The following is a 16,392-nucleotide window of genomic DNA, read 5'->3' on the forward strand; positions in this document are numbered from 1 at the left end:
TAGATACCTATATTATAGGTAAATGTTGATTTATTATAAAATATAAATTCTGATAGGTCCATCGGTTTTTGCGGTGACCACGGCGGTCGGGTGTGATGTGAACGCGTTTGACTATCGTTGAAATCCAGTGAGGTCTTATAAATCAGCGGGGTTTATTATTCGACCGCGGTAATTAATCTGCTGAGGGGTATCGTGGACATTATAAACAATATTGAGTATGAACCGCGCGGGTTTACAGCTGCTATATACGCATTAAGGCGGGTTCACAACTTCCCGTGTCGTGTCGTGTTCAAAAGTTGAGCTCAGCCCAGCTCTCGGTAGATCAAAATATTGACACATGGTTATAAACGAATGATACTATTGATACCATAATTACAACGGCCAATCAGAATACGATACAAGAACGGACAACGGACGACGTAGCTGTAAACCTGGCTTAACGGACAACAATATATAGATATATTATTATACTTTATTTAATAAATTTTATTAGCGATTTGTGACTTGTTGTGGGTTACCACTTTAGTCGATTATTCATGACAGTGTACATAAATATTTACCTACCTATAATGTTTATGAAAAACAGCAAACGATCGTCGTCTGCAGCCGTCTAATCTACATCATGTATATAATTATTACAATGAAAATATGTTCGTTTCGACGTCGCCATTTGCGTGAGTACAATAATATAATTATGCGTACATGCGTGTATATTAATATATATATAATATATATAGATATTATATAGGTACGGTGGGAATCACGAACTTTTTGAAATCGTGTCAGGGGCACACATTAAAATTATATTTATTATGGATAGGTATCTAATAAATATACACGCATCGATTTCAAAATGTTTTGTAATATAATTCACCATGATAAATTTATATTATGTACTTAACTACAAGTATTAGATATTTTTATAAGTTCAACATAATATTTTACATTTGTTATTCATATTATATATTACATATTATTAGGCGCTTATTGGTATACGATAATAATTATAAATTTATGACTTTTTTCAAGAATATATTTTATTTTATGTATACTGAATTTTTCAAAAGTCAAATAAATGATATGGCAACGTTGCACGTAAATTCATTCTCAATCGTATTGTTTTTTGGGGTCTGCGGTATAAGTTCTTTGTTAATTTTAAGTGTTCTCAATCGTTCGGCCAAAAAGGTATAACGTTCTCAATCGTTCGATTTACATAGCCATATTATATTGTATCAAATATCAATTAAAATGTAAGGCATATTTGGTGATGCCAATAATTATCGATGAGATGACTATCATGTGGTAGTGATAGGTGGTGGTCATGAAATTCAAATAGGTACGCTGCCTGTATAATATATACAGGATGTTCACCAATTAAGGGAACACTGAATTTTTCGGCCGGATTTTCTTAGAATAAATCGATATTTTTTTTTACAAATTGTTGGTATATAAATACACTTTTTTTTTAAATTTTGGTCTGCGCACGCTCAATAAAAACTTTTTTTTTTGAATAGCAACACCTAATTTGAATGGTATTCGGATAGTCCTATTTTTTTTAAGAAATTTTGATGAAGGTAGCAACTATGGTTCTAAATTCAAAATTGACTGAATAAAAGCCATGTCAATTTTAATAAATATAATACATTTCTAAAAAAAAAACGTACAAATATTCAAAAACTAACCAATAAGAACTAATTTTAAATGATTTTATAAATTTTTTGAAATAACAAAAAAAAAATGTATTATTTATTAAAATTGACATAGCTCTTATTCAGTCAATTTTGAATTTAGAACCATTGTTGATACATCATAATTGCTTAAAAAAATAGGACTATTCGAATATGGTGTTCAAAGTAGGTGTTGCTATTTAAAAAAAAAAGTTTTTACTGAGCATGCGCAGACCAAAATTTCAAGAAATTTTGAAAAGTATCAAAAAATGTGTATTTAAATACCACCAGTTTGTAAAAAAAAATCGATTTATTCCAAAAAAATCCGGCCGAGAAATTCAGTGTTCTCTAAATTGGTGAACACACTGTATATTATAAATTTATAACATTATAACTACTATTTATAACTACTGTTTTTAAGAAAAATAAAATATTATTATGTACATTGTACAAACATATATTTTCGCACAATTCATTATAGATTCATATCTATATATATACGCCGGTACACATGTACCTATATTATATTATTATTATCCATACTATAAACTCTATACCTCGATAATTTAACAAATTTCTACGTAATATTTACATACCTGCAGTGTAGGTAATAAGTACCTATGTGATATATTTCAGACATTTTCAGAAGTCTATAATTTTTAAAGTGTTATCTCAACAAAATAATGCTGATAATATTATGTAAACCACGATTATAAAGAACTTATAATCGTGATGTAAACAAATTTCACGGAATAAAATATGCACTTGTTGTATATTATAGGCACTTACACGGCTATACGTATAGATAGCGTGCCGCGGTCAATTTCGAGAATGAATTCCAACCACCGTGCCGTCAAATTAGTGAATAATTGCTACGTATTCGGAGTAAGTGTTTGATTTATAAATAATTAACAACATTTCTCGGCTTTGCCCGTGTGCAGTTTTGAATACAGCTATTTTAAATTTTTAAATATTTATATAATGATATATAACTATATAAATACTATAATTTTTATAATTAAATAACTTAACCTACTTATAAAAAAATCGAAAAATTATTCAATTTTATTGCGATATCAGAAACTTGGTACATAGATAATATATAATTTATAAATTTCTGTTGAACAGACGGTTCTTATATATATATATAAGAATAACTTTTAAGCCTTAAAGATTAAGGCCCATTTATAAATTGAACGTAATAATATAATGAATATAATATATACCTATTGCAATGATGTTAGGTAGGTATAGGTATACCTACTTATACCTATTGCAATGATGTTAGGTAGGTATAGGTATACCTACTTATACATATATCATTACGGTAATCAAATTCATCAACTCTATTTTACAAAAAGCAAAAATAAATAAATAAACTCAATTAAAATAAATTTATTAATTAATTAATTTTGTTTTAATTAGTATTAGTTAGGTACAATAATTGTCGTGTTTATATCTGGGAAACAATATTGGTATAAAATATAAATACTATAAAAGTAGTGATGTATACCTACCTATATCAGAGGTGGCCAAACTTTTTTTGGTCTGCACGATCTACTAAAGATATACTTTACCTTTGAGGATCGACTTCCATAGATATTTTTTTTTATTATTGAATAACTATAATTATTAAGAAGCATATAGGACACGTGGCCCTAAAAATAAATTCTTACATGATTAACTTTAAAATTGTTCGCGATCGACTGTTTGGCTGCCCCTTGGTATAATACATAATATATATTATGTTATACTATATACTGTATAGTATAATATGAATTATGAATATTGAATAGTGAATACCTTATACCTATGTCCTATATGTATACTCTCACACGCGCGGTGCGTCCGATATGTTCCAGGCGCGGTTATATATACCTACCTACGTTTAATAGATATATTAATATATTATACCTGTATTTTGGGATCCATAACCATAATCAACATTTTAGTGACCCAAAAATAAAAATATTTCAGATAAAAAAAAATTTTATTTATAAATTTATTTTTTATTTTTTTAAAATACAGAAATAAAAATGTTATTTGTGTAAATAATTTTTTCTTGATTTTTGGGAAGCAAACTAATTATATTGCAGCGGGTATTAATTATCTCCAAAACATCACTCTCTGTACACAAAACCATAAAACTATTTAAATTTTCTTGAGAACTGCTTGTTCTATATAGGTACTTGTTTTTTATACGAGCTAATTTGGAGAATGCTCTTTCAGCCAAACAATTTGCAATATGAATGGTATAGTTTATATATAGGAAACGTTAATGTATTAGGTATATATATAATAATATAATATGATATAAATTTATATCATTGCAAATCTTTGTATTTTGTCTTATAATAATATAATATATATATTATATACCAGTGTACATGTTTCTTTTGATTTACAAAATATACAGCTATTATTATTACTATATCCAAATATTTCTGATTTAATAAAAAAAAAACGTACTATTGGACACGGGCCTACTATTTTTTAATAGATATCCATTGTGGGCGATGGCCTCCTCTGCACCCCCTTAATCCGGACTTGCATATATACCTATAATATATTTTATTGTCATAAATTATTTGATCAGTGATCGTATACAACATTTTATACAATTCATATTTTTAATAGTTTTCTGTTTTCTATCAAATAATTGTTGACAAAAATGATAATTATATATACCTATTAGGTATTATTTCATATTTGTTTGTATTATACGATACCTAGGTAAGGTCGTACTATATATAGATGCATGAGCTTATATTTTTAATAATTTTCCATGTGTTGTATACATACCTATAAAGACTTAAAGTATTTTATCTAATAAATAATATATATTGTTATATTATCAATTTTTCGTTTTTGACAGAAAACGGCCATCCCCATCAATTTATGTAGGTACTTACCTATATTATTTTAATATACTATATTATAGTAAAACGAACGAACTGTATATAGGTACATATATGCACTGCAGTATTATAATATGAGTATCTGAGTACCTATCTCTCTCTCTATATACATATATACCTATACGCATATATACACCAATATAGGTATTATATATTATACCTGCACACTCTATACCGAACTTAAGACACTGCTGTTGCTGATGCGGTCCGCAGGGATGGGATTTTTTTTTCATTTCGATATTGTTTATATTCTGGTGCGATGGTTTGTTCAGGGTATGTGTAATACTCGTAATACATGTGCAGCAGGGTATATACGCGTACACGACGTATATATTACGTATAAATAATGAAATAAAAAAATAAAAAATGAAACATACGAGTATTATTATTATATTGTTACACACGGCGACGATCGACGTCCGCGTACGGTGGTCGCGGCGTGTGCGCTCGTCGTCGCCGCGGCCGAACCGAACGTATAGACGGCGACGGCCACAACGGCGGCGGCGGCGGCGGCGGCGTATAGAATAATAATAATAATATTATAATATAGGTGTGGTTGAGCGCTACCGAACACGGTTTTTGTTTGTGGAAATCCCCACCCGAGTGTATCAATCACTGCGCCGAGCCGTCCGCCGCCGCTGTAACCTATACGGGGCTGTACGGGATACGCCCGCTCCGGATTGGCCGTGGCCATGGCGACGGGCGGCTAATCATGGGCGGGGCGACGGACCAAGGGCGGGTGCGCGGTACCGGGAACGGAAGTTGGGAGTCGGGACGCGGGATAGCGATAAACGGGAGGAGGGCGTCACCGCCGCCGCGGGACCGGGGTGGGGGCCCCCGGCGGGCGGGCGAAACCTTCTCGAGCGGCTCCTCTCGCCCCGCCGCCGCCGTTGCCGCCGCCACTGTCGCGCACCAGTAGTATTCGGCCGGTCAACGATATTCCGATGATCTGACGCAAACGATATCCCCCCGAACCGACACTAACACGCGCGCGCACGCATCCACGCGCACGCACGCAAGCACGCACGCACGCACCAACGTATCGTTTCGTATCATACACACCGCCGTTCGGCCGTATACAGTCTACACGTACGTCGCCGCGACGACCGCACTACGTCCGTTCGTTGTAGGTATAATATACCTACTACACAGTCACTATATATTATTATAAAATATCATATACGTTAATATTATTATTATATACCTACCCGTCCGCTCGCACTGTATACGCTTACGTTCGCCGCCGTAATAATAATCATCGTACGTATATTACTCGATCGTATATATTGTCGCGTTGAATCTGTAAAAAAAAAATACGTTTCGACCGCGTTTAACCGCCGCGTATAGTATAATATACACACCCGCACGAGTCGATACACTTAAACTATAAAGTGCCGCCTGCTACGTTTGCGGTGTGCGTTCCTGTCGCGCGGGACACTGCTGCAGGACATAATTCTACCGTCGTCGTGCGAGACTGCGATTGTATCGTTTTACGCGCCGCAGCGGCATAATCGTCGTCGTCGTCGTCGCCGTCGTCGCCGCGGCTCATCCGCACAATATTCCGTCGGTTCCGTGACTGGCGCGTGGCATGTAGAGCGATGGCACTGGGCATATCTTCGACGCCCACCGACTCGTCGTCGGGCCGGGGATCGCCGGTGAGCCCGATCAGCAGCCCCGTGACCCCGCTGGCCACGCGGCTCGCGCCCATGCCACCCATGGTTCCCAACCCCATGTTCGGGTTGCCCATGCTAAACTTCAGCGTGTCGCAGGTGGCCAGCGTGTGCGAGACGCTCGAGGAGAGCGGAGACATCGAACGGCTGGCCCGGTTCCTGTGGTCGCTGCCGGTCGCCCATCCCAACATTGTCGAGCTAAACAAGAGCGAGGCCGTGCTCCGGGCCCGGGCCATCGTGTCGTTCCACAGCGGCAACTATCGCGACATGTACACCATACTCGAACACCACAAGTTCACCAAGGACTCGCACGGCAAGCTGCAGGCCATGTGGCTGGAGGCCCATTACCAGGAGGCCGAGAAGCTGCGCGGCCGGCCCCTGGGCCCGGTCGACAAGTACCGCGTCCGCAAGAAGTTCCCGCTGCCCCGGACCATTTGGGACGGCGAGCAGAAGACCCACTGCTTCAAGGAGCGCACCCGAAGTCTGCTCCGCGAGTGGTACCTCCAGGACCCGTACCCGAATCCCACCAAGAAGAAGGAACTGGCCCAGGCTACCGGACTGACGCCCACGCAGGTGGGCAATTGGTTCAAAAACCGTAGACAACGCGACCGAGCGGCGGCAGCCAAAAACAGGTAAGACTTTTTTTTTTATTTATTTACACTCGTATAATATTCATATAGTAGGTATTGTATATACGCAATAAATGAACCGTTCCTTGTTATCACGATACAATAGTTATACATATATATAGGTAGTATTATAATAGTGATAAATGTTATTAGATTATGAATATATAGGTATATTATACAGGAATAACTCTCATAATTATACATTTTATTACGATAAATATTTATATATATATATGATATATACTTATTATAGAATTTATTTTTAAGAACTACGGCCATCTCCGCTCGTTGATTATTATATATAGACAGATAAAAAAATGTGCAGATTATAATACCTATTATAATAATACGCGATTCGTATTTATTTATTTGGAAAATTATATATTATATTGGTAGGTAGGTATAGATATTATTGGTAGTAAAAGTAAAAATATTTAACAATCGATACCATCAATTCTATACGTATATAACATAATATAGATAAATTACTAATAGGTATATGGTACTTCATTAATATAATATTATACATTAAATTTTATTTTAAAAAACCCTAATATAAATAACTTACTTATATTTGATGCGATAAATAGGTATTATTACCAATATAAATTTATACCTGACATTATTATTACTCATACGTAAAATAATTTTAAAAAGTTTTGATTAAATAAACCTATTCTATTAATTCGTAAAGTATATTAGTATATACTATATAATATAATAATAATTATTATATAGTTATTATAATTAGTTTTGAAAATTTGTCAGAAAATCATAATCCCCGATAAAAAAAATGTATTTTTTTTTTAATAATAATGATTCTTATAATATATATAAAAAAAGTATAAAACATTTAACTTATTTATTCAAAAGTCATATAAATACAGGTATATATTAAATTATGAAAATACTTACATATATACGAGTATCAATAAACATATTAATTTTTATAAATTTCCGAGAATCTTATTCAATGAATTTTTATATTGTTGTTTTTTTCTTTTATGACAATTAATGTTTTATAAATTTAAAATTCGAATTAAAAAATTTTTAAATCAAATAACAGTATTATAATTGGTATATTTATAAATGTATTTTGTTTGATAAACATTTTTGGACCGATTTATTTTCATTAAATGTAATTGATTATAACATACCTAGCTATAGGACCTATGTAAATTATGGTATTTAGTGTATTGTTTTATACGTTTCAAGCTTTCAACTATATATAATAATTATTATTTAAATTTCAAAGCTAAATATTTTTTAACAAATAATTTATACTTAAGACAGATTTATATAGACATGCAGAAGACATGTTATATTAAATAAAAATTATATTAATAAAGTATAGGTATATAACGTATAAATAATATAAAATATATTTGACTATTTGAATTATATATACAATATTTAAGTACATCGTAAAATTATAGCCATTTAAAAAGTATAAAATTACATATTATATATTCATAGACGTGCGCAGACATTTTTGTAGGAGATGTCAATATAGCTAGGTGTATTTAAAAATAGATACATTTTTAGGAGGTAAATATAAGTACATAAATAATAAAAAAAAATTTAAATTCATTTTTACACAACTATAAATATTAGAAAATAATAATCAAATCATATTATATGTACTAAAAAAATATAATTTTAACTTCGAATTTTTTAACTATAAAAAAATTAAAAATTAAAAAAAGAAAATTCAAACTGAATTTTATCACAATAATATTATAATATGAATTTAATTTACGTACGTAAGATTTTATTATAGTAAGTTCTAATTTACGGTTAAAAGGATGTACATTTTTATAAACTTATAATCATTATAACAACTTCATAATTTATTTGTGATAAGTACTCTATAATATCATCATTGCATTCAAATTTGTCTTGCTTTATGTCTTTGATTTCATGTGTTACTTCTTAATTTTGTTTTTACCAATCTTAGCTTTGGTAAAAAGCTTTTTCACAAAAACAACATATGACAGAAATGGTAGTAAAAAGTTTCAACGCTTTATGTACTATGTACCTACATTTACAAAATTAGTGTTGATGTGATATTCAATTTTTCAACTCCAAACTCCCATTTATCATTATCACTAAAATGTATTTGATGAAAATCACGATTAAAGATATTATCTATAGCCGTGATGAAAATTAAAATAATTAAAAAAAAAACGTAAGCTTAACTGTAAAATTTCATTTGATTTCTGTTCATAACAATGTTTATAAAATATCTCACTTTAAAAAGTAAAGTATAGAAAACAGTTCTGTAGGCTGCAGCTAGGGACGTTATAGGTACCTATATATAATGGCATACCCGACTTCCCCCTGTGATTATATTATAATGTAAACTATATTACATACTTACATAATTATAATTTTATTGTACAATATAATGTATATTATTGTATAATATAATAGCTGGTATTAAAGTATAATATACGAGTATTACAACATTTAGTTATATCTATAAGCGAATATACCTACTACATATTATACTTGTTATATATTATATATAATATATTATACTTAATGTTTTTTGCATTTATTTTGAAAATTAAATTTTGGAATATTGACCATATAATTAAGTATTTAAGTGTATTTAATAGTTATACCTGCAGTACCTAGTGCAGTTTTATTATTTAGGTACTATATTATAATATAGCATTATTATTATGTACTAATAATAGGCCATAATAATAATACACGTGCCTATTTAATAATATTCTGTCATTTTTTTATAAGTCAACCCGTTCCTATTCATATATATGTATGTATATGTATCTGTATAGTGTGTACCTATATAAACTCATATAGACGTAATATTCTTATTCAATATTCATTGTATATTTACATTATATATACGATAGTCACGTTAAGATTGACCAAACATAAAAAATAAGAAAAGTAAACTGGTTTTTATTTTTATGAACGAATGCGAAGTTTTTTTTTTAAGAATGAGTGCAGAGAAGGCTGCAGGTGGTAGGTAGGTAGGTACATTCAATATTATAGGATACGATTTATAATAATACATTATAATAAGATGTGCAATCGTGAGATAAATTAATAACAATATTATATGAATTGATACGATAACTTTTAGCTCCAGTAAGTACTACGCGAGTATATAAATTATATTATTGTACTTGACTATCGCGAGTATATCGACTATACAATGTTAAATGATAATTTAAAATCCTAGCTTTGGTAGAGCCGGTATAAATGAATAATTGACTGATGAATGTATTATACTATATGGCTACATCACCAATCGTCTAAGTAGATGTCCGTTATTTTGACATATTTTATCCGATTCCTTATAGTTCGACTCGAGCCGTTCTCATAATATTTGCGACCTATAACTATGCAGTGTACAATATTTAATAATACAACTAGTAAAATATACTACCTATAATAGTTTAATATATAATACTGTAGTTACCACACATACACACACACGTAATGATTGAATGTAAAAACTACCAAGTCATACTCGAATATATATAATATATATGTATTAATTATCACTCAATTAATAATGTTACCGTACATGTATAATTTGTAAATATCAATCGTGTGTGTTTCATTATCGACTACTCAATTCATATAGGTAGGTATATTATATTATATTGAACATTGCAATACTACGTGTAATAATATATAATATTACATAATAAAATCTTGCATATACCAGGGAGGATTGAACGACTGTCATGTACAAATTACATCGAACCTGTTATGCGCGCACCGACCGAAAATAAGCGCTTTCGTTAATTGACACACCACATTTCACCTTACAAGAATATTATATAGTTATTACTATCTACCAATATAAATAATATCTAAATATATACCATATGTCCATATATATGTGTGTGTACCTACACATATACACTTATTTATGTACGTATACCATATAATTTTACCGAGACATTCGACGCGTGGACTTAGGTATATTTTAATATTTGTCATTTTTGTTTCACTTAATTTTTGAGAATATTTATATTTTTATTCGTAAAAAAGCGTTTGACGGGTAGTCTGAGCAGCTAAAATTGGAATAATGATGTATTCCATTGATTATATTATTGTAGTATATGAGGTTGAGTATATGTGAAAAGATTTTAATATTTTAATTTTTACAATAATATATTTATTATTGTACCATCTTTATTGTACGCATTATATTATGTTATCCCGATCGTACATGTAGATAATATTATCCGATCCGCGTATCACGGACCACGGCTGGCGTATGAAGTATAATACAAGTCGGTTCAACGGGGCGAAGGTTCCCTACATAATAATATTATTATTATAATATATATATACCTATAGGTACAGAGTGGGTGCAAATAACTGACGCGTGCACATGTTTTACCTATAATTTTATAGACATATCGCACTCTATAAGGATTATAGAGTAGTTATAATACGTTCGTTTTTACGGATATCTATCGTTCATCACTCAATATGATATTATAAATGATATTAATAATATACGCAGACACGCAGTGACATAATATACGTCGATTCATTCGGCTTGTACGTAGTATAATATATATATATATATTTAACAATAATAATAACAGTTTAGCAATAACGCATGAAGTATATAATTAATTTTCCAACGACGCGATAAAGTCGTAAATATACGATTTAAACTGTCGTCGTTCGGAGAAACGTGTAGAGATGAGACTAGACTAAATAAATTATGTACCTATCTAAAATTTATTTAAGGGATATACGTACAAACAGTTGTTATAGGGCTACTATTTCGTTTCCTGTTCTCGACGATTAATATATTTAATAGGTCTACTTTCTACTTTCTAGATATAGGATAGGATAGGATTCTATTTATTTACGATCGAATAGTGCTCCTTTAAAAATTGTTTTATTTATATTTTCGAATTCAGCAGACGTTGATTTTTTACTTTATTCTGCATGTAACAAGGTTGAAATGGCATATATAATGTACATCACGTTTGTATGTCTCTAGTGTAATATATAATATATATTTTATGTAATACTTAAAACGATTACGAATTGTGATTATTATCCAGTAGTTATCTCTTTATATATAATTATACGAATATACCTACATAAATAATATCGATATACTCTACATTAAAAGACATATTTATATATGTGATTTTAAAACAGATATATATACTGCTGTACCTATGCCTATTATCTGCAGTAGATACCTAACCTATACATATTATATTATAATACATAATGTTCGCGTGATTTACAATCGTCACGAGTCTCAAATGACTTGAAATGCTCGCGCGCGTGCTGTTGTTATTTCATTGCAATACCTGTATATTATTATAATTGATCCATTCATTTCAATTTTCAGATGCTAATAAAAGCGCGTAAGATATTATGTTTATACTTTTATTTTTATAGGTACCTATATATGTACCTACCTAATATTGAGTTCTAAAAGACTAAATATATTTGGGTTAAATACTTGAATATATATAATATATATGTATATTGTATATAGTATACGCATATAGACTAATATAATAGAGTAACAGCGATATCTATTGTAGCGTATTTATATGTTTATATTATATATTATTGCGTATATTCTTAAGCCTCCTGTGATGTAAACCGCGTAATATTACATTCACTATACACTACACTACATTACAACTACACTAAATGTTTATATACTGAAAGTATAAGTTATTTTTAATTTAAATTGTTTTATTCAGTTATCATTTTTATAAGTAGTAAAAAAACATAAACTTTTCATCATTTTTTTTATTTTTTAGACTGTCTTGGTAAAATAGCAAATTTACATCTTATCTACATATAATTTATCAATCAAATTTAATATAATATACTTCATTATTACATATAACGTGTAGTGGGTATGTGTACAATGTATATAGATACTTATATTGTCTAAATAAGTGTTTATATACGTAACACTAAACAGTGCAGTAGTAAACATATATATATATATATGATCGGAAAGCTTTAAAACTATTTTCATGGGTGTTCCAGTGGTAGGTACACATTATGTTGACTGTTTCCTGTATAATATATATACACATATACCTACCTACCTATAATATATATTGTTTTGTTTGAAACATACAATTCAAAACATCATATAAAAGCTTTCTTCTTATGTGTATATTATTATACCGTGCATACACTTATATATATATATATATATATATATATATATGTAAAATAAAGTGTATTTGTATATTTAGGTATATATAAGTACATTTACGAGTGAGTTGTTTACCCACGTGAATTTGGGAGAAAAATGTAGATGTATATGTAGGACGTATATATAGGTTCATGTATACATCTACGCGGGCAATGATGTATGTAACTATAATACCGCTCTTGCTCCCGCTGCAGTGTATACCTATAATATAATATTTTTGTTGATGGTTGTTGTCTGTGTATAATAATATTATATACCTACTGTACAACATATAATATATATTATAATGTTTGCGTGTGTATATAATGTGTACGACCGTGGACCTACACCACGACGAAATACAAACATAAGGCGACCAAAAGAGGACACATTTTTGACGAATGACGACCGTGAGAATCGTGTATACCACTTTTATTATATATGCCAACGATGATGATGACATTCAATACCATAATATATTATTATTATTATTATGCGAGTGTGTGTGTGTGGTGTCATGTGTGCGCATACGCCACCTTTTGTTTTATACATATATATAATTTATATAGTTATATTATATGTTATAATATGTACATACCCCATCGTATACGTGCGACCCAGTGGCTGCCGCTGCCATCACCGTCGCTTCTGAACCTATATTGATTTCACGCGCGTATAGAATGTATTTATTTGGACGATCGTCTTCTCTACACGTGATATAACAACAACAATAATAATAATAATAATTTTGGGCAGTATTTTCGAAAAAAAAAATAAAATAAAAACAAAACACGCGAGATGTGATACGAGTTAGACGAATGCGACATGATTATATATTATATACATAGAATAATAATATAGGTATAATATTTAACTCCGTATATTATACATAAATAGGAAATCTAATTACGTATAAATAATCAAACCTAGTTATAGAGCGAACCGCTGAATGTATAGGTATAAAATAATGTATATTTTATAATTCGCTTATTATACAGTTATTACAATCTTATATGATCATGCGTGAGCATATTATTATATCATTATATAGGTACACATAGCTTATAGGTTATTATATTTGAAGAATATCAACCGTTCTGTGATAAAAAAATCGCTATTACTATAATATACCTATGTTCTGAAAAATCATATAAATACATATGTAACCGTGTAGGCTTATCTAAATCATATTGACTTATAAGTATATAATATAATATGTATAATATACGCGCACGATAGCCGTAAATGCGCGTACTCATATACCTAGTATATTATGTTTAATCGAAAAATCTCATATAATATATATATATATAGGTACCTATACCGTGTATTATATACCATAATATTATACATTTTTAGGTGCCGCAGACGTACGCACGCTGTGCGCGTTACTCGATCTCGTTCTATACAGATATTTATATGCGCGTATACCCTGTAATTTTTGCCTAGGCCATTGTCCGTGCGCGCGCGCGTTATCACCGCGGATCAAACGGTGGTACAACAGTAGCAGCTGCCCTCGGGTGTCAAATTCTGCGACCATTATCAAAAATAACACGTGAACGCGCGTATATATTCGTATTATATTATGTTCGTACTATTTTACTACGCGAGTATACATACATAACCTACCAATATATATAATATATAATAATAATACGTATATAATCCGGACGCACACACACACTCAATAAGTATATATATTATATTAAATAAAGGTATAATACCCTCTCGTTTACATTGACATGTGGTATATAAATGTATTTTTGTGAGTGTGTGTGCGTGCACTGTATATATATACATATAGGTACGACGAACGCGTATATATAGTACACATTATACATATAGGTGTGTATATAATATGTATAATGCATACTGCGAAAAAAATTCGATGAGAAAATGCGATTAGATAAAAAAAAAAAATAACAATTCAATATAATGTATATAACATATTATATATATACCCTTGTGCAACTTTATATTATACGTATTAACCCTTTTTATAATGTCAACGATAGTCTATTATATTATATGGGTATCACCTATTATTTATTGTTATATTATCATATTATATGTTATACATATTATAGGTATATTATAAAAATTATTCTGCAGTTAAATCTTATAATAAACGCCTTATGACGCCTATATTTAGTTTCTATTGTCGAAATCGTTACGAAATTTATAATATTATATACCTAATACCTATTAAGTATATTATTATATTATTGTAATAAATACAATATTATATTGTTGCTGACACGATAATTATGTATACTTAAATATTACCGATAGATAAAACGTACGCGATAAAATATCGTTTATAATATCATCGAAAGAGTTTTATTAAGCGCTTATACACGCGGATTATGCTGCAGTTATATAATAGATGCATTGTATACAGACATACTCGATTCGGCAAATTTGTATTTGTTTCATAAATTTGATTTGGAAAAAGTAGATTAATCTCATGAAATAAAGTTTATCGTTGTCGGTTTTGATTTTGAAATTAAAACAAAATCTTTAAGTGTTAAAAATAAGTCGTGCAATATAATAATTTTAAGAATAAGTGATATTATTTATTTTAAGCGTATTTTCGAAAAATGAAGATTTATTCGGTTATAAGTAAAAGTTCATGAGTGGAAATTTTGAAATACTTAAATTCATAATAAAATCGTTAAACTATTAAATTTAGTATACTTATTATAAATTATAAATAAATATATTATTGATAATACAATATTATATTATAATATAATGAACATTTTGTATGATATTAATTTTGAAGTTAGAGGATGAGTAGTTACAGACTTCGCTCGATCTTAATTTATACTAAATTCGTAATACATAACTCATACTTTCGCGATCTCCACTTATTATTAGCTTTAGTGTTAGAAACACACCATATTTTATAAATTACAAAAAAAAACTATAATAAAATACGTTTAAAATCTTTTTCCGTCCATCTGGTTTGGACAAAGTTGATTTGACGAATTAAATTTTAAAATATACTTAATGTGTATAATAAATAATGATAATACAGATACCTACGTGATTCGTGCTTTTATACTATATACGTATCGATGTCTCCGAAAGCGGAGCGGTATACAATAAAGATAGGTACTCCCATTTAATCTGTATCGAAGTATAGTATTACACAGAAATCTACATAAACTTGTTTATTCATTAATATATGCGCGTGTCTATATAGTTATACAACTCACGCACAAAAATCAAAAATACGAAAACGGGCCTAGGAGAAATTTGGGATCTCGCGTATAGCTCTGGGTTAATTATCAAATAAAATAATATTAATAATTATAATAA

General features: G+C 30.3%; 1 protein-coding gene across 1 annotated transcript in view; it reads left to right on the top strand.

Moving 5' to 3' along the window:
- The first annotated feature begins 5,489 nt into the window (after nt 1-5,489).
- LOC114130368 (homeobox protein SIX6) overlaps nt 5,490-16,392 on the top strand; it is a 44,722-nt gene continuing 33,819 nt past the window's right edge. Inside the window, exon 1 of the mRNA XM_027995335.2 lies at nt 5,490-6,887. Within this exon, the coding sequence (XP_027851136.1) occupies nt 6,184-6,887 (704 nt within the window). The 5' untranslated portion in view covers nt 5,490-6,183. The remainder of the gene's footprint in view (nt 6,888-16,392) is intronic.

This window comes from Aphis gossypii, chromosome 3 (assembly GCF_020184175.1).
Source record: "Aphis gossypii isolate Hap1 chromosome 3, ASM2018417v2, whole genome shotgun sequence".
In the NCBI taxonomy this organism is placed as follows: Eukaryota; Metazoa; Arthropoda; class Insecta; order Hemiptera; family Aphididae; genus Aphis; species Aphis gossypii.